This window comes from Ctenopharyngodon idella, chromosome 1 (assembly GCF_019924925.1).
Source record: "Ctenopharyngodon idella isolate HZGC_01 chromosome 1, HZGC01, whole genome shotgun sequence".
Classification (NCBI taxonomy): Eukaryota; Metazoa; Chordata; class Actinopteri; order Cypriniformes; family Xenocyprididae; genus Ctenopharyngodon; species Ctenopharyngodon idella.
The window spans coordinates 11,642,645-11,667,731 of record NC_067220.1 but is presented as its reverse complement, the minus strand read 5'-3'; the positions used below and the strand labels follow the sequence as shown (position 1 = coordinate 11,667,731).

The window sequence follows — 25,087 nt, the reverse complement described above, 5'->3', positions numbered from 1 at the left end:
TGGCACGTGTCAAATTTACTTTCACATGAATGGCCAAACCCAAGGTTTCCCAGCAGAACATTGCCCAGAGCATCACAGTCTCTTCACTGGCTTGTCGTCGTCCCACAGTGTATCGCCATCACTTTCCCAGGTAACATACATGGCCATCCACGTGATATAAAAGAAAACAGGACTCATCGGACCAGGTGACCTTCTTCCACTGCTCCAAGGTCCAGTTCCGACGTTCGCGTGCACATTGTTGCTTTTGACGCTGGACAGGAGTCATCATAGGCATTCTGATGACAGCCCCATTCGCAGCAGAGTGTGACACATTCCTTCCATAACCATCATTAAAATTTTGTGCGACTTGTGCCACAGTAGACTTTCTGTTGGCTCGGACCAGACAGGATAGCCTTTGCTCCCAACACCCTGTCGCCAGTTTGTGGTTTGTTCCTCCTTGGACCACTTATGGTAAATTATCACCACTGCTGTCCGGGAGTAACACACAAGCCTTGCCATTTCAAAGATACTCTGACCCAGTCACCTTGCCTTAACAATATGGCCCTTGTCAAAGTCACTCAGATCTTTATTCCTGCCCATTTCTCCTGTATCCAGCACATTGATTATGAGAACATACAAGATGATCAACAATGTTCACCTGTGACTGGTCATAATGTTTTGGGTCATCAGTGCGTGTGTATATATGATCAACACACAGGAGAAAAATCTCCAATAAGAGGTCATTAATACCTGTAGCTTGTAATGGTTATGTAATTGTAAGAGAACTGACGGGTGGAAAGAGTAGTCAAGATAATGCTGACTGACTATCTTATCTATACCAGCAGCACACACACACTCATCCACATTCACAATCCACACACACACACACACTATCACATATCTACTAATCTGCTCCAGCCCAAACAGGCGAGGACAGAGAGACAGTGTAACTGGATGAGAGAAGGAGTGAAATAAAGCAGAGAGACAGAGAGAGCGAGCGAGCTTAGATGAAAGAGGAGAGGCTGAAAGAAAGATATAGGGAATGACAGAAGAAGAGATTAAATAGATGAGAGGAAAGGATGGACAGATGACACCAGTCCTGATTTGCATCCTGACCTGACATTAACATGCATTATCTGAGAGAGATAGCAGAAAGGGGGACAGGAAATTGAGGCGGAAGAAAGAGAGAGTGCACTGACACTATTAAAACTCAAACTGAATAGATTTATAACTGAATAGACTTTGTTTCACAATCAACATCTACACTGTTATTTAACTGATTTAAATCAACATTTATTGACCTGACTTGAGCTGACTATTGCCTTCTGTAGAGCTGCTTATAGCTGAATTGGACTAGATTCATAGTTGATGATCTTTACACAGAACTGAACTGAATCAACATTGAACTGACCTCAGTTCACCTTGTAGCTTTGTTTCAAAACCAAGTGAGCTGCCAAACTAGACAGCATTTATAGTAATCAATTGGAACTATTTGCAAAGATTTATTTTAAAATAGTCACACATTCACTCTTAATTGCATGCCTAATATGCTGAAAACAGCTCCATTAATATTTCTTGTCGTCACATTCAGTTACAAATCACGTATATGATAGCCTATATTTTCAATTCAAAATGGCAAAATTTGACAAAAGTAGAGTAGTTTGCATCGCTAGATATTATTGTCGGTTGTTCCATAACACAGTTTACCAATGTTAGTTTTTGCTTATTCTTATGTAACTTTGTTACTTTGAGTTTGATTAACCTAAACCATTTAAGGCAGTTGTTAAGACTTAGTTCGATTTGTTACCTGAATTTAAACTGAATGAGTGGAATAAACTTAAAATCTTAAAGTTAAGTTTACTCTAATTATTGACTAAACCAACACTAAAATATAAGTGAATTTAACTTAATCTATATGAGTTTACAGTACTCATACTTATTGGTTTTAAAACTTCAATGGTTTAAGGCAACCAGTTTTCTTCAAATGGTTTGAGTTACCAAAAACGTATTGGGTTTTACAGTGTGCAATTCATGCTCGGCTTTTGTGAACAGTAAAGCCATTCCTTTCTGTAAGTTCATTGCCATCTCAAACATTTTGACATTGATGAGTGCTGTTAGAATTTTTGACAATTTTGGGTAACGCTTTATTTTAACGTGTCCTTGTTACATGTATTTACTATAGTAATAACCATAAATTAGGCGTAATTACATGCAACTAACCCTAAACCAAACCCTAATCCTACCCTAACCCTAAAGTAAGTGGATGTACTTAATTAATATTACTCAGTACTTATATGTAGAATTACACAGTAATAGGGACACATTAAAATAAAGTGTAACCCAATTTTGGAACATATTTAATAATTGAGGAGGTATGTGTACCCCTCAGTGTCTAAGTTGGTTATGCCATACATGAAATACTAAAATACATTTTTTGATGCAGTAACATGTGATGCACTTAATGGAAAACATATTTAGTTTAGTTTAGTTATTTTAGTGTTATTTCTAATTTTAAGAGAGTAATTTTTGAGCCATATCATTCTTCGGGTTTAAAAAGCAAATGTGAAGTACAGTAATATGGCACCATCCTAAACGATTTTGCTCATAGTTTGTTAACTATGCTGTTTTGTTCACTGTGTACAATTATCCTCTTTACTTAGTTATACATGTAAGAAAACATTATCAGGGTCTTACCATCAAAACAGTGCACCTGGAGAACCATGTGTGCTTTCTTGCGGGTGGCAGTCCATTCCAGCAGGGATGGAGGGTATGTTCGAGATGCTTCAGGGACTAGGTAGGATTTCTGCATAGCTTGGAGGAGTTTGTGTTGGCACAGTGCCTTAAAGCCATTCAGAGCATAGTCTGACACAAATCTGACAGAGACAGAGGGAGAGACAGTTATTTAACTGATAAATCTCACATTGGCTCTAGCTCCATGTCCCTGAACAAAACTTGTACCTATTGCAATGTTGTATAAAATATACATCAGTGATGTGCTTTGATTTGGGTTCAGTAAGTTTTTTTTTAAAGAAATTAATACTTTCATTTAGCAAAGATGCATCAGATTGATTAAAAGTGAGAGGTAAGGCTTTTACATTATTACAATATATATATATATATATATATATATATATATATATATATATTTCAAATAAATGTTGTTCTCTATTCATCAAAGAATCCTCAAAATAAAAAAGTATCACAGATTCCAGAAAAATAATAAGCAGCACAACTGCTTTCAACATTGATAATAACAAGTAATGTTTCTTAAGCAGCAAATCAGCCTATTAGAATGATTTCTGAAGGATCATGTGACACTGAAGACTGAAGTAATGATGCTGAATGATTTAGCTTTGATATCACAGGAATAAATTGCATTTTAAAATGCATTAAAATAGAAAACAGTTATTTAAAATTGTAATAATATTTCACAAGATTACTGTTTTTACTGTATTTTTTATCAAATAAATGCAGCCTTGGTTAGCATAAGAGACTTCTTTCAAAAATCTTACTGACCCCAAACTTTTGAAGGGTAGTGTGTGTGTTTGTGTGTTCATAAGTGTATTCTCTCACTTTAGCAGATATTTCTCCATCTTCTCAGATGGGGCAAAGGAACTCAAACAGGCAGCCATCAACAGCCAGCCTCTCTCTGCATTTCTGCTGTTTTCATTCCGCCACACCTGATTGGCTATCTGCGCTAGGATCTCGTCTCTGATTGGTGGAGTGGCAAGGCCTCTCTGAATGATATAATTTCCAAACAGGTTTTCTTGAGCTCCATTCAGGTTTGGATCTCCCATGAACCTCAAAATCTGTCAACCAAAACAGATATGAAAATTTTCTAACAAACCAGAGTTACAAAGAGTGACTGATAATGAGACAGGATTTATGCTAAACGTAACATTACCAGTATAAACACATCTAGAGCATCCTGTTTCAGATCGTCTTCTAGACGGGTCAGTGAGTTCTCCAGCGGTGCTGTTAGCATCCCGAACTGCAATTCCTACTCACAAGAAAGAAAAAATATAGACAAAATTTACTGCATTATGTCCTTAATGTGAGTGAATTGTGAGTATTATGCATATGCGTCTGTGTTAGCATGCAGGACATTCACCCTGAAATGCGTGCGTATATATTTGGTCATCAAATAGTTGTTGATGTCCAGTGGAAGAGTGAGCTGGGGGTCTGTCTGTATTCTAGGAGCCTGAACCAGAGCCAAGCAGTCTGAATGACGCTCCCTACCAGCTAAAAACAAAAGCGGCAAAAGGTTTAATATTATTTCAAAATGATTAGGTAAAGTAATGCCCAGTTTTAATGTTCAAATGTGACAAATGTGTTAACGTTTAATTTTTGTCTTTTTTATTCTTTAAAAAATGTCTATTTTAGTTTTTTTTTTATTATTTTATTTCAGTTTTAGTTTTAGTTAACTTATATAACCCTGAGTTGCAAGGGTTTCTGGGTGGTTTCTTACTAGATCAATTCAAAAGAGCTGATTTTCAATTAATTTTTATCATCTCCTGGACAGATAAATCTGATCGCTCAGAAAAGTAATAGCACATCTCTTCAACCAGTGGCATGATTTGAGGTATCATTCAGATCTGTAGCATAAACAGTGCCATAGTTTGATAAATAAGGTTAAAGGTTTTAAGCAAAGTTTGAACACTGGTAATAATAGTGATGTTTGCCTTAGCAAATATCATTAATAATAAGGAAGACACACTGGAAATTGTGAATAACCTGCTGTGGCCTGTAACAATCCTCCCAACTCTGCAGGAATAACCAGCTGAGTCACATTTACCACCTCCCTGCTTGTTCGCTCCTATAGAAAAGAGAAAACACATAATAAAAATTCTCGTTAAGAAAAGTCAAAAATGTTTGGCTGGGTATTTAAAACACTAAGTTCTGTTAGTTTGAAAGTTTAATATATTAAAATATGAACTACAAAAGGGTCTTATGATACAACTTCAATCATCTTTAAGGTGATAAAATAAACATAATTGTTCCTTATTTGTCCTTAACTAATAATGAGCACAGACTGTTCTTTTACCAGTTCAATCCTTCTCCTCTCTTCCTCTGCTCTTCTTGCTAAGAAGATGTTGAGCTGTAACAAAGCCATAAGCCAAAGTTAAAGCATTAAAAATTTGGAAACCTGAATCTGAACTCATATTAATTGCATTACAAACTTTAGTATTAGTGAAGTAATGATTAGAATTTGTTATTAGGTAACGTACCCTGATGTATCTTTTGCGGTTGACAATGAGTCGGACCATTGCGCGGTGCCTGATCAGGTTTATACGCATTCGCAGAAACCGTCGCCTAAAAGGCACAAAGAGACATTGAGGGAAGTTTCAGTCATTTCAAAAACATATAACACTCAATTTAGTTGATATTAGTTGATATTTTCCCTTGCAGGAAAAAACAGATCATAAGGTGGTCAAGCTTTGGAACATGGTTAACCAGCTCAGCCAGTTTAATCAAGGTGGTCTACAATGATAACAATATTATATAAGATGATCAGGTCTGCCAGATTGACTTTATCCTTAATAGCTAGTTGTCCAACTGATTAAGCACCTAAACTTAGCTAATGATTAGTTAATGACCAGTTTCAACCAGCTAGAAACCCTGTGAAGCAGCTACAATCAAAGGCTGCATTTACACTGCAAGGCTTAATGCACAGATCTGATCTTTTGAACATATGATTTTTTGACTCGTATCCGATGTCTGCGATTACATTAATCCTCGCCCAACTATAGAGAGATTCTAATGGTGATCACTTTCAGCAACATGGTTGAATGGCTGTATGTAATTTTTTATATATAATTCAGGTGGTTCTTTTATACCATGACAATTTAAAACTGCCATTGATGTTTGCAGTGTAAAATTTGACTGAATGGATAAAAATATCATTAGCTTTCGTTTTTTTGGTATTTTTGCCTTTATTATGACAGGACAGTAAGTTGACAGGAAGCGAAATTAAAGAGAGAGAGGGGGAAAGGATCAGGAAAGGTCCACAAGCTGGGACTCGAACTCAGGACGCCTGAAGCACAACTGTGCAATTTGTCAGTGCTGCCCACTAGGCTATTGGCGGCACCAACAGATTTAGAATTCTGAAGAGAAATAATTTTTGTGGGTAAATGTGTTCCCCCTTGCCTTGTAGTGGCTTGGAAATTTAATGGGAATTGGATATAACAAAGTTAACCACAATTTTCTGTATTTGCAAATGATACAGCATTGAAGTCACAGGCAGTAGTAGTAGTTTACCTGGCCAGGTAGCCCTTGCAGTGAGCCTGAAGCTTTGTCATGTCTAAACGGAACTTGAGGAAATTCTTGCGTACAAAATACATCCGTACGTAACGCTGAAGGGTCAGTGCAGCTACATGCATCATACGATCACGTTTACTCTCCAATAACTGATTCACTTCCTCCTTTAGAAAGATCTAAGAGTAAAATCACATTATTAAAACAAACATTATACAATGTAAAATTGTCAGTTTTTTTCGAGAAAGCAAAATTTTGGCATCTTTAGAAGTGCAATGTTTTATTATTCTGCTTACCTTTGACACACCCACTTGATAATCTCCTTTGTTGATTGGGCAAAGCTTCATTAACATAATGACACAGTTATCTCCATCTGGAGGTGGTGGCTTCTTCATTCCCAGCAGGGCTTTGTACCTGGGGACACATTGGCAGAGATAATTTATTCTAAAATTTGTATTCTATACACTGGCACACGCCTATTTATAGCACTAGACTAGATTACACACCGTACGTCACAGCACCCATAAGTAATAAGCACCAGCTGTTGAGTAGGATACCTGTTTAAGAATTTATGGAACGGCACTCTGACTGGATAGCCCTCCTTCCTGATACGGATTGTGTCCAAGATTCCTGAATATCTGAGCTGAGTAGCAACCAACTCAGGGTCAAATATACCAGGTTCCTGAATGGACACACAAATACATTTATTTTAATTACACATTAGAGCAGTAACACAGAAAGTCAGTATGTATAAGCAAAAATCCACTTAAAAATGCATTCTAAATTGAATTAACCACTAAAAAGAGTTTTTTAATGATCTGAACATTAAACATAAATTATTTGATCAAATACAGTAAAAACAGTAATATTGTGAAATATTGTTATAATTTAAAATAAATGTTTTCAATTGTAATATATTTTAAAATGCAATTTATTCCTGTGATGCAAAGCTTAATTTTCAGCATCATTACTCCAGTCTTCAGTGTCACATGATCCTTCAGAAATCATTCTAATATGCTGATGATTTGCTGATGATTTTTTATTTATTTATTTTTTAGTATCTATGTTGAAAACGTTGTGTTGCTTAATATTTTTGTGGAAACTGTGATATACTACCATTCAAAAGTTTGGGGTAAGTAAAAAAAGTAGTATTTTTATTCAGCAAAGATACATTAAATTGATCAAAAGTGATCAATGTTTCAAAAAATTTTCATTTTAAATAAATTCTGTTTATTTAACTTTCTATTTATCAAAGAACCCTGAAAAAAAGGTATCACAAAAATATTAGGCAGCAAAAGCTGTTTTCAGCATTGATAATAATAAGAACCATTATTAATAATATTATTAATAAAATTAATAATGACTTCTGAAGGATCATGTGACTGAATACTGGAGTAATGATGCTGAAAATTCAGCTTTGCATCACAGAAATAAAATACATTTTAAAATATATTAAAATACAAAACAGTTATTTTAAATTTTAATAATATTTAACAATATTACTGTCTGTACTGTATTTTTGATCAAATAATTGCAGCCTTGGTGGACATAAGAGAGTATTTTCAAAAACATAAAAAAATCTTAATTATGAGTAATGTACAATAAATTGTCTGAAGGAAATGTGGGTGCTGCAGGGAAGTTTAATAGTTAGGGTTAAGTGTTTTTTCACATCCCTAACCTAAACCTAAGTCCCTAATACAACAGTAATAGTGATGCTTGCCTAATGTCTGCTCATACCTTGTTATTATTTGGCTTTATGCAACGCACAAAAAATGGGTTGCACCTGAAAAAAAGTGAGAAGGACAGGAGATTTAACTGACTAAATCAAGTCCGCCAAAGAAACATAATCAGGAGAAACAAATATATGTATGTATGTACTGATATACATGTGTAATATTGTACATCTCTTTGTGTATATGAGTATATAAGACCTCTCCATTTTGTCTAGGAGCTCCTGTAGTGATTGCTGGAACTTGGCAGCCACAGTAGAGGGCTGATATTTCCGAGTCACTGTGCTGTTCCTGTTCATTGCTCCTTTTTGCTGATTCAGCATCTCAGCATGCCTTATAAAGAGATTGGACACCATCTAGAAAACACACCCACGTATGTATATTAAAAACTTAAATTCACATTCATACTTGAGGTTCACAAAAAAACAAAAACAAAGGAAATTGTGGCTTCTAATTCATACTGTCTTTTAGAGATGAAAAATAGGATATGCTTTCACATACACACACAAACACTTGCATGCATACAGATATATTGACTCACTCGGTTCTGGCTCTGCATAAACAGATCCAACACTTCCTGCCGAACCTGATCGTAGTTCTTATCCAGGAACTTATGGACCTAAAATCAGTATATCCCTCTGTGAGATTCTCTTTCGACAGGCTGGTAACATTAAAACCTCAGTTACTAATGGTAAATTAATTAAAAGTTACTAAAAGCATTAGAGTAGAGCTATGACCTCTGACCTTTGGCATGACATAATTGTCTAATTAAAATACTGCCTGTGCATTTTGTGATTTCTACTACCTGGTAAGTTACACGGCCAGCGTAGTGATAGACAGTAAACTCTGGCAGTGGCATTTTTGGCTTGGAGTAAAGAGGGTTGTTTCCATGATGATAGTGGCACTTCTGAAGGAAGGTGTTGTCAGTGGCCTGTCAACAAATGTTAAAACGTGTGGAGAATATATATTAGGTTTCTTCATTTATCCCCATGCAACAATAAAATTCAAGTGTATAACCTGTGGAAAGCCACTCTGATCATCAAGGATGCGGAGTATCCCATGGGGCTTTGCAGCGATAAGGTCTATGCATGCCTGGTTGTCAGTGAAGGTCAGTTCTTTCCAGTTGATTTGCTCTCGAATGTACTCTTCCTACAGAGGCGTGCAGAAAGAGAGTGTGCTGTTTTATGTTTGGAATAAATATTTCAAAGAAATCACAGTATCAAAATGTCTACATACACTGTGTTGGCTCTACAAAAATAAAATAAAATAATGCAACAGTTTGCATACAACTTTGAGTGAAATTACTTTCAACCAACAAGCTACATTGAGTTAGAGGAACTTAATAAGGTTGATTACTCAAAAAATTAGGTTGCTCCAACTACCTGAATTGTAGCCCTGGAACCAATTAATTTTAAGAGAAAGAGCTATCAATCTGTCAATCCTTTCCGTGTCCCTGGAACCAATCAACAGCTAACATAGCACATTCTAACATAACTTATTTAACATGTATATTTAATGAACAAGTAAGATATTACTCATCACTGGCATTAGCACAGTCATTGCTTATAGAGTCAACAGTGTTCACCTTCGTGGATCTATTCTTTAGCACAATAGTAACCACAAAAACATCAACATTACAGAAACTCTTTTAAATGTCAAACATAACAGCATTAAACACTAACAGGTCTTTCCCTTCACTAAAAACACTTAATTTCAACACTGATTCTCCTTATCCAGTCCTATGCAAAGCATGCTGGGAACTAGAAATCCACTGCCTAATTTCCAAAGTTATCAAGACAATTTCATTATGTTACTACAACTTAATTTAAATAACAGAAGAAGTTTAAATAACAGAAGATATTAAGTTGATGTAATGATCAACATTATGTCAACAGAACTCAACAAAATAATGTTTTCAACTTAAAAGATTTAATTAAAACAATAAATTAGAATTTTTAACTTGCAACCATGCATTTATTTAAGTTGTGGTAACAGGTTCCCTGAATTACGTTTTAGACTGCATTTAAAAAAAAAAATTTGGGGTAGTAAGATTTTTTTAAAGAAATTGATACTTTTATTCAGAATTGACACTTTAAATTGATCAAAACTGTCAGTAAAGATTTCTATTTCAAATAAATGCTGTTCTTTTGAACTTTCTATTCATCAAGAAATCCTGAAAAAATGAAGCAAAAATACATAATCATTACAAATTAAAAATTAATGTAAGTTGCGCAACCGTTTTCATCACTGATAACAATAAGAAATGATTCCTGAGCACCAAATCAGCATATTAGAATGATTTCTGAAGGATCATGTGACACTGAAGACTGGAAATTCAGCTTTGCAATCACAGGGATAAATTACTTTTCAAACTATATTAGATAGAAAACAGCTATTACTGTTTTTACTGTATTGTATCAAATAAATGCAGCCTTGTTGAGCACAAGAGACTTTCAAAAGCACCCTATGACCCTAAACTTGATAATGATGGTGTAATTCTCACCTGCTCCTGTTTGAAAATAATTTTGCTGAAGAAGAACTGCAGGGTCTCATTGGCATAGTTGATACAGAGCTGCTCAAAGCTGTTGAACATCAAGCTCTGGACAACACAGACCAAGATGACATGGAGATAGATGTAATTTAAATGCAATTTAGAAGGTCTAAATTCCTAAAAATAAAAAAAAACTGCACATTTTACCTTTAAGGTAAAAATGTATCTAATATAGGATTAGCTTCCGTGTTTGTGGGAGTGCATGGGAGTGTCACTGCATACCTCAAACCCGTATATATCCAGTAAAGATATGGACAGCGCCTCATTCCTGGGGTAGACCCGTCCATTGATACGTTCAGTCAGCCAATGAAAGAGCAAGGAATAAAGGATCTTGGCAACTGCATCTCTGTGATTGGAGTAGAGAAATACATACTTAATATGCAATGAAAAATCAAGTTTTTGCAGATAATAATAAGATGTCTCGTAATGTGTACCTGGCATCCACAGCACTTTCTACTGAGAGGGGAGTGTATATCTTCTCTCTCATTGCCTCCTGTAGCAAAACCGAATAACACACCGCTTAGGTACTGTATATGTTTAAATAATCCTTTAATCTTATAAATAGTCAGAGAAAGCAGAAAAGCTAGTATTTAAATGGCTGAGTAATTGCAGCTCTATGTCACTCACTGCCAAATTATGTGTAAAGATAGCCACAAAAAACTGTAGTAAAATATAAGTTCTGTTTTGATGAGAATTTGGTTCTGAGAAAATTCAGTATCTAATCAGCGACTTCATTTGCGCATGAGCAGTCTAAAGAATTTGCACTGTATTTCAAAGTAGATCTTTTGATAATGTGTCCATAAATATCTAAATTTTGGTATGACTCATCTTGCCCGGAAGTCAAGAAACAGACTTGGATACAGTTTCACCGTCACACACACACACACACACACACACACACACTGTCACTCACACTATCACAGTCAGCATGTGCAATTGATACAGTGTTATGTGACAGCTGATCCAAGTAAAGTGGTGGTGTAAACACAAACCTGTGAGCTCTGGATAGCACAGCTTTATTTATTAAATGAGCAAGATGCTCAACATGACACAAAATACAAACACACTGGCAATCACACTGTTTGAGTAAAGAAAAAACTCTGTTTGAGTAAAGCTAACATAAAAAATGCTTAGAACGTGTTAGAAATGACAAAATGTGTTAGGGTCAATCTCAACAACAACAACAAAAAACCTACATGTAACATTTTCCAAAAAAATAAATTATATATATATATATATATATATACACATACAGTTTTTATCTATTTTTAGGACTATGAATATTTTGATCACTCTCATGCATCCAAATATATTACTTTGTAGTGTTTTTGGGATTCCTATTACTGTAAATTTGCATTCTTTCATTACTATTAATCATTTTTATTTATTACTATTATAGTCTTGTATTTTTAATAAAGCAAAATACAACATTCTGCATTTATTCCTGTTTTTTTTTTTTTTTTTTTTTTTTTAAATCAGTGTAAATTAAAGGTAGTATAACAAATACTACCATGGTGTATGAATATTTTACTTTTTTTTTTTTTTTTTGCATTACAATAATGACAGTGTTTTTTTTTTGTTTTTTTTTTTTTTTGCAAAATGTGCTCATAAAGGGTATTAATTTTCTATTTTTTATAAATACAAAATGTATTGTGAATAACCATACCTTTCAAAACGGCGAAAAACGACTAGTTTTGGTTCAGCACACATGAACCAATCATCTCTTCTGCTTTACTACTAGTTACAGCACAAAATAAACATTAATGAACATCAGAAGGTATGTTGAACAATACAGTACAACTTACCAAAATCAATATAATGGGGTTCCCTGTATAGTTTACAGCATTAGTTGAGATATATTTTTTTTTTCTTTGAGGAAATTTGCCATGTACCTGATAGGCCCCAAATTAATCTTGTGAATTAAGCTTGTGAATCGAAATCTATTCGAATTGTGAAATTTGTGTCAATGCCCAGCCCTAGTGTCAATAAATGTTTTTTTTTTACTTGAAGCAAATGTTGTCTTTTCCCTTTATTTTCTTGTCAGAGTGCACCAGAATGCTTTGTTTACATGTTAAAAACACAAAAATGTTCTTAAGGGGGACGATGCCCCCAGACCTCCCTACAGGGATTTAATTCGTAAACGTCACCTTTTTCACTTCTTGTGAGATTGCAGGTCTGATAATGCTATAGAAATACAACTGACCTGCCTTTATCTCGTCTGTCCTCATTAACCTTCACTGATCTTTGTATGATGTAATGTTAAGCTATCCTGGCAGTGAGCAAGCTATTAGGTGTTAAGATTACTCAAGCCCTGAGTAACCCTTGATTAGATTACCGTGGTTTCCATAGAGCTGAACTCAGAATAATTAAATTAGGTTACTGGAACTCATTAACAGCAACCTGCTTACATGTCATTACAATGTTTCTTTTTCTCTTTTGCCTTTTTCTCTTTCTTTCTGCCCCAGGTGTTTGCAAACATGTCAGAAATTCTGAAAATGTAGGATCTATGAGCTAGAGGTTAGTGCATATACTCTGCCCTCTGGAACACACAACAAAGGGGTTGAGGCCATGTTGGGCTGCTTTAGAGAAGAGGAAGAGTTGTTGTAGTAGAGTGTTGTTGCCATGCCGTTATTTTACGCCAGACTGCTTCACAAACGAGGGTCAATTCAATGCTGGATTTGCACAAAAGACTAACATGACGGCACATGCTAGTCGATGAGTTGAATCAACTCCACAGAAACTACATAAATTTATCCACTAACCATTCAGAAATATCCAGTTGCATTCTAAAAGTTGTAAGCCTCTTTATCAGTGTCCAACTCTGGTTTGAACAATGTAAGGCTGAACACTGTTACTGACAATCCTCATTTTGGCTGCATGAGATTCTCCAGCTTTGTTGTTGTTGAGCAACCAAAGCGCGAGCTGTTAAAGCTCTGCCCTCTTCTGGAAATGGGTCCGGAAGCAGCAGCTCATTTGCATTTAAAGGGACACACACAAAAACTATGTGTTTTTGCTCACACCCAAATACGAGCAATCTATAATAAATGATCTGTGGGGTATTTTGAGCTGAAACTTCACAGACACATTCTGGGGACAACAGAGACTTATATTACATCTTGTAAAAAGGGCATTATAAGTCCCCTTTAAAGTTTCTTCATGGAACCACAGATCAAACAGTGTACATGCTGTTTTATGGATTTATGTTTGTGTAAAATATATGTACCGTCACTTTGAAGGTGATGGCTTTCTGCAGACCCTCTGGAGAAATTAGCAACAGATCGGCTACAGCACGAATCTCCTGAGTGCTCACCACACCAGCTGTCTCCTGCACTTCTGTCTGAGACAGAGAACCCAAAGCACACGGTCCACAAGACTGTTTACTTTGTCCATATATGTTTGCTAAATTTATATAAAACTACTGTACAATCAATAAAACTGCTATATACAAGGTAAAATATTTCATCTACAAACATCTTTGATGTGTGACAACTGGGAAGAGCTGGAACACTGTCAAATTCTTAAAATCATGCATTTTTTATTTAGGCTTGGTGTGCAAACAAAAGTGAAAGTACATTTTCAAATGTTTAAGTGCACAATACCTCTATTCTATGGAAAAAGACATTGCCCAGATGCAGTATGGATGACAGCACTCTGAATATGCTGCTCTGGTCTTCAGGACTGAAGTGGAGAATGTCCATGGCACTCTGTAGCCTCCTAAAGTCCTCCCCATCATCTTTCCCAATGATCTCACAGTTACCACCCTAACATGACATGATACCATGAGCCATGATAAATGACATAAACATGACATAATTATACAGTACCTTAGATGTGAACCTTAAGTGTGTCTTGGCAACTTGCATTTGTAAATGTCTGCATTTACCTGGTTCAGGTAGTAATAGGTTTCGGCCTCTTGTAGGTAGAAAGCCCGTTTCATGTGAGTAGGAAGTCCAGCCAGCATCTCATAAAAGATGTGGTAGTTTCTCTCATCTTTGGCCTGCACAAACACACAGACACAGTTCAGATAAGGTCCCAAATGTCAGTGATCACTAAAGGGCTCCTTTAGCCTTTTCCAAGTTAATAGGAAAAGAAACAACCAACCTGAAAAACGATCCTGGACTTCTCCAGTAGATACTGCGAGGTTATGGCACCACTGATCACCCCTCTGATACGAACAACAATACACACAGATTGGTCATGTGTATGAACTTTCTTTGGCCTTACCTGTACCTGTTCAATTCTCCTTCCTTCTTTCTTCCTCTCTTTCAGAGATTAAATAACAACCTTAATGTCCTACTTTCACATGAGGTCAGGCGGTACAGATCTAGTTTCCTTACAGTGTCGCCTCTCAAGCAACAATTTCAGGCTTAAGAGACATTAAAGAGTTAAGCAATGTAACATTCAAACATTCTATTCAACATAGCTTGAAACAGTTCAGAACAGAAGTAACAAAAAATACTCACTCCTCCAAAAAGACCTCCACAAATTTTCCAAAGCGACTGGAGTTATCATTTCGGACCGTCTTTGCATTCCCAAATGACTCCAACAGAGGAGTTGCCTCTAGAATCTGAATGTTAAGAAATTAAAACATACTTACAAATGTATTCAGCAATGTTTACTAGGTTAAAGTTATTAAGCTACCAGCAAAAACTAAATTTATCACATTTACCTCAATCTGTATAGAGGAAAGCATTAAAAAGAAAAACAAAAAGACTGATTATACAATTATTAACAAACAGTGCATATATCATAAATGTACATTGATTCAAACTAAATTTTGTGGAAATGTACTCTATAATACTCAAGTATTTGTTGCCTATGATTTTGTGAAGTAGGACTGGATCAACATCTTTTGTTGGACCTGGAACAACATATCTACTCTATCACTATCAGTGTTATTTTAGTATCATTTATATATCTTTATAGTATTTATTAACACTTTCAATTAGTATTTATTTTTATATCTTTTTATTGTAATTTTAGTTGAAGTTTTACTAATTTTGCTCTACGCTTGTCATTTTTATTCTTTTTTTTTTTTTTTTTTTTTTTAAATATTTCCATTTAGCTTTAAAGGGGACCTATTATGCACAAGATGTAATATATATGTCTCTGGTGTCCCCAGAATGTATCTATGACGTTTCAGCTCAAAACATCTCACAGATCATTTATTATAGCTTGTCAAATTTGCCAGTATTTGTGTGTGAGCAAAAACACGCTGTGTTTGTGTGTGTCACTTTAAATGCAAATGAGCTGCTGCTCCCGGCCCCCTTTCCAGAAGAGCAACAACAAAGCTGGGCTCCAGGGCCAACAAGGATGTGGATCCAACAACAAATCCTACCTGGCAAATTCCCAGCAAGTGTACAGAGGTGTATGTGGGTGATCACTGTCTATGAATAAAATTAAGTGTATACTTTATAGTCCTACACATGTACCTGTTGTGTAATGTTCCTCTTATGGTGAATAGCAGTGAGGTACCTCAGAACCAGTTTTGTCGCCTCTGTCTTTCCAGAACCACTTTCACCACTGCAATACAAAACACTTTACTAATACAACATTACATAGACATGCAATAATATATACACACTTCCACATCCTCTGCAAATGACACACACATACTTTCACCTGACCTGATAATGATGCACTGGTTTCGCTTGACATCCATCATTGTTGTGTAGGCAATGTTTGCAATGGCAAAGAGATGACTGAAAACAAACATGTATAAGAGAGGTCTACATACTGTACATTTTTGGAGCTAACAATAAACACAAAGTATTGTAAAGGGACAGAGGATAAAAACTTCATCTTAATTTTCTCTCCCCTTGTTTCTCATTTTTTAAATGTACACTACCATTCAAAAGTTTGGGGTCAGAAAAATATTTTTATGTTTTTAAAAGAAGTCTTTTATGCTCACAAGGCTACATTAACTTGATCAAAAATACAGTAAAAGCAATATTGTGAAATATTATTACAATTTAAAATAACTGATTTCTGTATATATATATATATATATATATATATATATATATATTTGTTTTTTTTGTTTTTTTTTAAATGTGACTTATTCTTGTGATAGCAAAGCTGAATTTTTAGCAGCCATTACTCCAGTCTTCAGGGTCACATGATCCTTCAGAAATCATTCCAATGTTGCAAACAGTTGTGCCGCCTAATATTTTTGTGGAAACCATGACACTTTTTAAGGGTTCTTTGATAAAAAGAAAGGTCAAAAGAAAAGCATTAATTTGAAATAGACATCTTTTGTAACATTATAAATCTTTATAAAATCTTTAATGCCTGGGTCTTGTGTAGTTTTGTTCATGGTTTTTGAGAATGAAAGCATGCCATCTGTCTAACTGGGCAAGCTTCTACCAGGACGCATGAAGTTGCGCTAAAATACAAATAATAATGAAAGATATGGGAACCTTTTTCTTCTCCTTTTAAAAAGTTGACAAACAAGAAAATTTGTTGAGAAATGTTGTGATTGTGTTGTTGTGACTCACGGTGGGTTATCTCCCAAGCCATGGCCTTCATACTGCAGAACCATATCTGTGCCATAGATGTTAAATAGCTGGTATGGATTCACAGATACCAGAATACTGCCAATGTATGTCTGCTTAGAAGACAAAGGAAATTGATAATGTAGTTAGGTTCACAACAGATTTGAATAAAAGTAAAGTAATATAAGACATTTGGTGTATGCTTACTGGGACATGAATGCAAGACTCACATAGATAAGCTCTTGATCAAAGCGAGTCTTCATGTTTATCAATACTGTTGCCTCAGTAAGCTCTCTGCAAGAAATGGAGGAAGAATGATTTATTTTGAATCTAATGGTACACTTTACATATACTATGTATATTTATGTTGACGTACTCCATTTGTGTCATGTCCTCAACTCCATCCCCTTCCCTTTTCACTCTGTAGCTGACAGTAGGCAGGCTCCTTATAGAATACATCTGTTTGAAAAATACTTGTGTTCAGAAAAAAAAGCAATCTGAGAACATTCAAAGAAATTTGAGATGTCATTTTCAATTCATTAAATTACATTAGAGAATATCTTCTCTAATGAATTAGGTCAAGTTGTCTATTCCAGTGCCGCACTACAATAATGCAGAGATGATTATCACTGGTCAGCGAGGTAACCTGAGAGGAGTTATAATCGGCCTTGTAAATCTCATCTGACATCCGATGTAGTTGCGGACTGCAGCTTAAACCTGATGAAGATAGGTGAGCTTGGCTGGACTTTTTGTTAAGGCTCAAAGCCTAATAGACTTGTTAGATCTGACAACTGCATCACTGTCTACTTAACAACATTACTACTCAAATTAAACTGTCTGTTCCTTCTTAATATAAACATTCAGATATAAAAGTTTTAGCGAATTGTATAAATATGATCCACAAGCAAAATTATGAATTCACTGTTGCATTCCAGTGAAGAGAGACATCTCTCAATGTTATTCTATATTTATATGTTTCCAAATTAATATGTACAACAGCAAAATTTGACGAAGAGAAGAAAACGAAAGCATGACATAGAGTTAGTGTCTTTGGGGCAGAGAAAATACAATGCATTTGATAACTTCTTTTACCATTAGTTGAATAAGAAGTCTTACATGTAAAGATTAAAGTATTATGTCTAAAGTGATTTACCTTGTCATACCACTGTCCTTTCGGCTCCCCTTCACGATCTGGTACCCAGTACAGCTCTGTTTCCCCTGGCCTAAGACCAGCGGGTGGGGGGGTAAGGAATTCCATCATTTTTTCATCACGATACATAGACCATTTGATGAGGTTCTGTACTGTATCATGAGGCAAGACTTTTTCTGCAGCCCACAGGTCCTCTGCAGTTTGCCCCTCTCTGGAATTCTGAGCCCAGTGCTCTTCTGGCCCACCTGGACCTTTCCGCTGTGGTGGAACCACAGCATAACGGCCATCTGGCCCAATAATCACTTGCCCAGAGGATATCATATAGTTGGAGATCCCTGAAGGTAGTTGGTAAGAGGCTTTCTTCAGGTTAGGATTCTTTAGAGCATCCATTAATTGTGGCGAAGTGGGAACTGCAAATCCTTGAGTGAGGACTGATCCATCAGGTAATCTGTATTTGAGGTTGCGGAGGTTTTGATTTAGAAGTGCCTGCGATAAATTTGGACTTCTATGTCTTCGAGGATCTGCTGAAATAACAGATCCATCTGGTAGCTGGTAAGTGGCCCTGCGAATGTTTTCATTCTGTAAGGCATTTGCAATGTTTGGACTACTTGGCCCATATAAAGCTTGTGAAATAACAGATCCATCTGGAAGCCTATAGGAGACATTTCTCAGATCATCATTTCTCAGGGCAGAGAACAAAGTTGGGGATGTAGGTTTATAACTTGCATCAGCACTTATTATGGAGCCATCAGGTAACCTGTAGGTAGCATTACGAATATCCTGATTCCGAAGCGCGCTTGCCAAATTTGGAGACTTAACTTCATAACTTGGTCCACTTATTATTGACCCATCGGGTAAACGATAGCTGGCATTTCTCATTTGCTGGTTCTGAAGTGCTGCTGATAAATTTGGGGAAGTAGGTTTGGATTGCCCATAGCCTGTTGTTATTAATGTGCCGTCTGGCAATCTGTAAGTTGCATTTCTAATGTTTTGGTTTTGGAGTGCATTGGCTAGATTTGGAGATGTTGGTTCCATTGGCTGATCTGTTGTTATTAATGTGCCGTCTGGCAATCTGTAAGTTGCATTTCTAATGTTTTGGTTTTGGAGTGCATTGGCTAGATTTGGAGATGTTGGTTCCATTGGCTGATCTGTTGTTATTAATGTGCCGTCCGGCAATCTGTAAGTTGCATTTCTAATGTTTTGGTTTTGGAGTGCCTTGGCTAGATTTGGAGATGTTGGTTCCATTGGCTGATCAGACATTATTATTGTCCCATCTGGCAGTCTATATGATGCCTTCCTAATATTCTGATTCTGAAGTGCATATGACAGGTTTGGTGAGGTTTGCCGTTGTTGTCCTGCTGTTACAAGAGTTCCATCTGGAAGTCTATAAGTTGCATTTTTCAGATTTGGATTCTGTAAGGCACTGGACAGGTTTGGAGAAGAAGGTTGCTGTACATGAGAGTCTGGGTATATTATTGTTCCATCTGGAAGTCTATAAGAGGCATTTCTTATGTTTCGGTTTTGCAAAGCACTTGAGAGGTTTGGTGAGTAAGACTGTTGCTGTCGTGGGTCCATGCCTATTACGGACCCAGCAGGAAGTCTATATGAAGCATTCTGGAGCTGGGGATTTCCAATCGCATCCACAAGCATTGGGGAAGAGTTTACATTTAGTCCCTGATTACCATATACTAATGTCCCATCAGGCAATCGGTAAGTGGCACCACGAAGTTGGGGGTTGTGCAGTGCATCAGACAGAAAAGGAGATTTTCGAGGGTCCTGCCTAAAACCTGGCACAGGTGCATAAGGGGAGACCATTCCCTGAACAGGTCCTCGGTATGATGCTTTACGAATATTTTGGTTCTGCAAAGCTGTTGAAAGAACTGGAGATCCTCTTGGACTATAGCCAGGGGGAACACGGGATCCCCTGCGACGTAAATGTGTTCGGTAAGAAGCATTGCGGACATTCTGATTTTGAAGAGCATTAGAGAGAAGGGGGGCAGCACCTGGCTCTTCAATGTAATCATAGCCTGTTTCCACCTGAGTATAGGGTGAATGTGGCATCTGAAGAGATGATCTGTATTGTGCATTGTGAAGTTGTGGATTGTGAATTGCATTGGACAGCAAAGGTGATGCTGGTTGACCTGGAACTTGTTCAAATGCTTCCATTTGAGGAACATATGGGGAAGAAAAAGATGGTTGTTCAGGGATCTCACCAAACTGAGCCACTTCAGGAGCATAAGGTGAACCTGGCCTTTGCAAGGGCGACATGTAAGAAGCTTCTCGGAGCTGAGTATTTTGTAAGGCATTTGACAAAAGTGGAGATGCCATCTCTGCTGTATGCTGATCCTGTGCAACCATTTCAGGATTATATGGTGATTGTACTGGTTGCAATTGTGAGACCTGTGCAGCATGGCTTAGATTAGGGTTTTGCAGGGCAAAGGAGGAAACTGGTGAAGGTGGTTGACCAGGAAACTGTGGAACATTAATGATTTCAGTAGCATAAGGTGACATAGGCTGTTGGAATTGTGAAGTATAGGTTGCATTATGGACCCTTTGATTTTGAAGGGCACTTGTAAGCATTGGTGACTGAGGTACACCACTAACCTGATCAAATTCTACAGGGACCGGCTCTGCACCAAAGGGAAAAGGAGATGCAAATGAAGCATCATATACTGGAGGACCAGAAAGTACAGAAGTAGGCAGAGCCCTAGGGGAACTGGGACGCATTGGTAATGGGGAACCATGTATGATAGATGGATGAGGAGAGGCTGGTCTGGAGAGATGTCTAATGGAAGGCTGAGGAGATGGAGGGGGCATGTGTTTTTGAGAAAGCTGTGGTGAAGGGGGCATCATGCCTGGTGCACGCCTAAGTGACTGTCTGGCCATGAGTGGACGGCCACGACCAATGGGTCTCTGTGGGTTTCTCATTGCATTAGGTGTTCCTGGAGGATTGAAATGACTTTGTTCCCTTATGCCCCTCCCAATATGATGACCTGAGAGTTGTGGGGAGGCTGTGAAGTCCTGTGGCATAATGGACCTGTTACTACGTATGGATGATCTAAATGGCCGTACATTTTGTGTTGGAGTTCCAGAATGACCCCCTCGGCCAGGATACGGTTTCACAGCTCCCATGGGGATGTTTGGACGTCCCCTTCCTCGCAGTCGTCCTCCAGGGGACCCAAAAGGTGGAGAATCTTTCATAAGGCGAGTGGACCTGCGGGAGAGGGTGGGAGAGGGGGATCTACCTTGCACTGCTGGTTGCTGGGAGCCTGGTTCCACAGTAAAACTTCTTCGAGAGGGAGTAGGTGATGCTCTTTGTGGCATTAATGGTGACTGTGGTCTGTAAAGATCCCTCTGCTGAACACTGGCCATGGTTCGCATACCCATCTGAGGAGAAGAAGGAGGACTCATTCGTCTAAGTGGAGATGGAGAGGCTTGAAATTTCTTGCCACCAAATGGACGATGAACTTGTGAGGGTGAAGAGGGTGGACTGGGTCTCCTAATTGAGGCACGAGGGGACTGTGGTGGGCTTCTCCTCCGAATAGACGCACGAGGTGAAGCTGGAGGACTGGTATAGAGAGATGGAGCTCGTGAGGACATACGGCCAGGCATTGGCTGGGGAGATGGTGGTGCCTCTCTAAAGGATGCCTGAGGCTGCAAACGCCTACGGAATGTTGGTGAAGCAGGTGGACTTTCTCTGAGTTGAGCCTGAGGCTGCAAACGTCTAGGGACTGTTGGTGAAGTGGGTGGCCCTTCTCTAAATGGAGCCTGAGGTGGTAAACGTCTTGAAAGTGCTGGAGAAACAGGTGGGCTCATTTTGCGTCCAATTGGAGATGGAGTGTGTTGAACATGACTTATTGGAGAGGGCACACCTCTGGCTAGTCTTGGCGATGGAGGTGCTCCCATGCCTCCAATGCCACGCACAGAGGGCTGTGGGGATGGGCTTCTTCTCATTGGGAGTGGACCAGCAGGATGCATGGATAGCTGTGGGGAGGCATGGGGGCTTGGTCTGCGTATAGGTACAGGGGAACGTCTTACTTGCATTACCGGCTCTCCAAAACTTGCCATGGGATCCATGGGTACCATGGGTGACATAGGCCTATGCAGAGGGGAGGCCATCCCTGCTATTGACCTCCTACTTGGTGTGGGAGATGGTGGAAAACCACCAGCTTGAGCCATATGTGACATATGTTGACTGACAAATCCCTGAGGATTATTTGCTTGCTTAATTAGCATGGCTGTTGGTGTGGGCACTTGAGGCATTGTGGGATGAAACATTTCTTGCTGATGCATTGCCTGTGAAAAACCATCATTCATTGAGGCTCCAGGTATATATGCATAATTTTCATACTGTATGTCTGACATTTCTTCAAAATCATATTGTGGAGGCAAAGGAGGAAGCTCAACATCAATCCTTTCCTTACCAAAAAGCTTAACCTGTGGTCTTGGGACTCTGAACTCCATGTCTCCGTGAAAGGGCATAGGCTCCATAGAAAAATCCCCATACTTCTCACCATACATTCCATAACCTTCTTCACCTTCCATAATATCTTGCACTGGATAACTATATGGATCATACATATTGTAGGAAGATTGCAGATATGGATCAACATCTGATTCACTGTAATTAACCTGATAATCCTGAAAATAAAGATCACCATAATCCTCATAAGCATCCATATATGGATCACCTGATATTTCAACTTCATATGGGTCACCATAGAACCCCTGAAGATCATCATAATATCCAAACTGAGCCTGGGAATACAGATCCATTTCATTCCCATATTGATCATAGATGTTCCCCATTGGATACTGACTATCATCATAGTACTCAATGCCATCATCGAAATATGGATCCAGTGGATGCTGTTGAGTATAGTAGCCCATTTCCTGTGGGTAATTGCCCATCTGCTCCTGCGCTCCATAGGGGTCATTGTAGTCCATACCATCATCATAAAATTCACCCTCATCCTGCATGGCTGTGTGAGGGTCATAGTATTCATCCTGCAACTCATAATAGCCTTGATCGTGTGATTCCATTTCATAATAGTTATTTGGTTCCTCATATTGAGTGTATTGCTGTGGAAATGAAGAGTGTCCCTGCATGTGCGCATACTGTTCATTATACCTATTAGAATGCCTCTGGATTGACTGTCTGTGAAATGCACCCCTATCCACCCTGCTCTGGTTATTATAATCATATCCTCCAGTGTCATGTTCATATCCATAATTGTGATACCCTGGAGGAGCTCGGATGCTAGCTTGGCGACTGTCAGCAGAAAATGGATATTTTTTGTTGTTTTTTCGGCTCCAGGCATCACCCTTTCCACTCTGACGCCCCTTAACGGAGAGGAACCTCTTGGTCAGCCAGTTTGTTGCCCCAGCAATCTTACCTAATAATTGACCCCTATATTTAAAACCAGTCCCATCCCCTGCATTCTTTTTCCCAAAAAGCCCTTTAAAAAATCCCGGTTTCTTCTCTGCTGCTTTAGAATTGCCACCTAATTTAATAAGCATATAGGTTGGCTTCGGCCCTGATGGCTCTTTTTTTTCCTTCTCTTTTTTCTTCTTTTTGCTGTTTTTGAAACGCATCATGAACCTTGGAGCATTTCTCAAGAGAGATTTTCTCCTTTTTTTCTTAAGCAAACGATTCTTCCTTTTGCCAAGTCCAAGAAACAGCTTGGAAGTGCTCTTGAGTCGCTTCTTTGAGCTCTTCCTTTTCTTAAATCCAGAGAACCTCATAAAGAGTTTTGAGGTATTTTTGAGTCCTCTTTTCTTTTTCTCTTCAGGTGGTGGCTCAGGTGGAGGCTCTTCCTTCTTTTTTGCTTTCTTCTTCTTTCCATCTTCCTCAGCTTTAGATTTATGATGATCTTTTGATTTCTTCTTTCCTTTCCTATCCTCCTCTTCACTTTCCTCCTCATCTTCTTCATCATCATCTTCATCATCTTCATCATCCTCATCTTCATCAGAATCAGGCTGTCTGGATTTGGACTTTCCCTTTGCAGCTTTACCTTTGGCATCTTTTCCACCACCACGCTTTCTTTTGCCTCCATCTGACTCTTCATCCTCATCCTCCTCGCTCAAATCTTCATCCATCAACTCAGCATCTGAGCCCTCATCAGATTCAATAACCTCTTTCTTTCCTTTGCCTTTATCCTTTCCCTTCTTACCATCATCTTTCCCTTTACCCTTGGGTGGTTCTTCTTTTCCTTTCTTCTTATCATCTTTTCCTGCCTTCTTGTCATCTTTTCCACCCTTCTTGTCATCTTTCGCTCCTTTTTTGTCATCTTTTCCTTTCTTTTCTTCTTCCTTTGGTTTGCTTTTTTCTGGTTCAGGTTTTCCTCCTTTCTTGGCTGCTGATTTTAAGTCTTTTTTGGGTGGCATTTTATCCTTCTAAAACCATGCTAGTCTACCGCCTTTCTGCCAAATCACAAATAAAAATATGATTAAACACAAAGAAACACAAGTAACAATTTAAAACTTCTGCTTTGTACAAATTACATTTAAAGACTGAAAATTACACTAAAATTATTTCTTTCTCTACAAAACCAACATTAAACAATATAGGATCTTAATACACACTTCACTATCTTTTCTAAATTCTCTGTATTTAAGGATGATAAAGGAAGAAAATAGTCTTACCTGTAGGTGAGTTCACTTTGTCTCTTCTCAGTACTGTCATAGATGAATTCAACACAGAGAGCGTATAAATCTCTGTTCACATGGTTCCACACGCCACAGCACCAGATGTGGTCAAGAAAAAGGATCCCTCTAGCAGACGTTCTTAGATAGAGATCCTCTGTTGAGGTATGTCTGTATGTTTCTATAACCTTACACACACTCACACACTCCTCTTCTCTTCTTCTGTTGATCATCAAGATAGAGAGGCACACCTACCTGTACTTCTCAGCAAATGAACAAACAA

At 37.9% G+C, this 25,087-nt stretch overlaps 1 protein-coding gene across 1 annotated transcript in view; it reads right to left on the bottom strand.

The window, feature by feature from the left end:
• myo15ab (myosin XVAb) overlaps window positions 1–24,608 on the bottom strand; it is a 48,105-nt gene extending 23,497 nt beyond the window's left edge. Inside the window, 30 exon segments of the mRNA XM_051892330.1 lie at window positions 2,674–2,852; window positions 3,553–3,788; window positions 3,884–3,979; window positions 4,091–4,221; window positions 4,714–4,795; window positions 5,208–5,292; window positions 6,238–6,413; window positions 6,531–6,648; window positions 6,792–6,916; window positions 7,972–8,017; window positions 8,166–8,320; window positions 8,506–8,583; window positions 8,770–8,895; window positions 8,982–9,113; window positions 10,468–10,563; window positions 10,738–10,861; window positions 10,950–11,008; window positions 13,739–13,852; window positions 14,115–14,276; window positions 14,399–14,512; window positions 14,617–14,680; window positions 14,979–15,082; window positions 15,942–16,038; window positions 16,143–16,217; window positions 17,013–17,122; window positions 17,240–17,303; window positions 17,386–17,468; window positions 18,163–18,811; window positions 18,917–21,217; window positions 22,436–24,608. Of these exon segments, the coding sequence (XP_051748290.1) occupies window positions 2,674–2,852; window positions 3,553–3,788; window positions 3,884–3,979; window positions 4,091–4,221; window positions 4,714–4,795; window positions 5,208–5,292; window positions 6,238–6,413; window positions 6,531–6,648; window positions 6,792–6,916; window positions 7,972–8,017; window positions 8,166–8,320; window positions 8,506–8,583; window positions 8,770–8,895; window positions 8,982–9,113; window positions 10,468–10,563; window positions 10,738–10,861; window positions 10,950–11,008; window positions 13,739–13,852; window positions 14,115–14,276; window positions 14,399–14,512; window positions 14,617–14,680; window positions 14,979–15,082; window positions 15,942–16,038; window positions 16,143–16,217; window positions 17,013–17,122; window positions 17,240–17,303; window positions 17,386–17,468; window positions 18,163–18,811; window positions 18,917–21,217; window positions 22,436–24,546 (8,092 nt within the window). The 5' untranslated portion in view covers window positions 24,547–24,608.
• Between the last annotated feature and the right edge of the window lie 479 nt (window positions 24,609–25,087).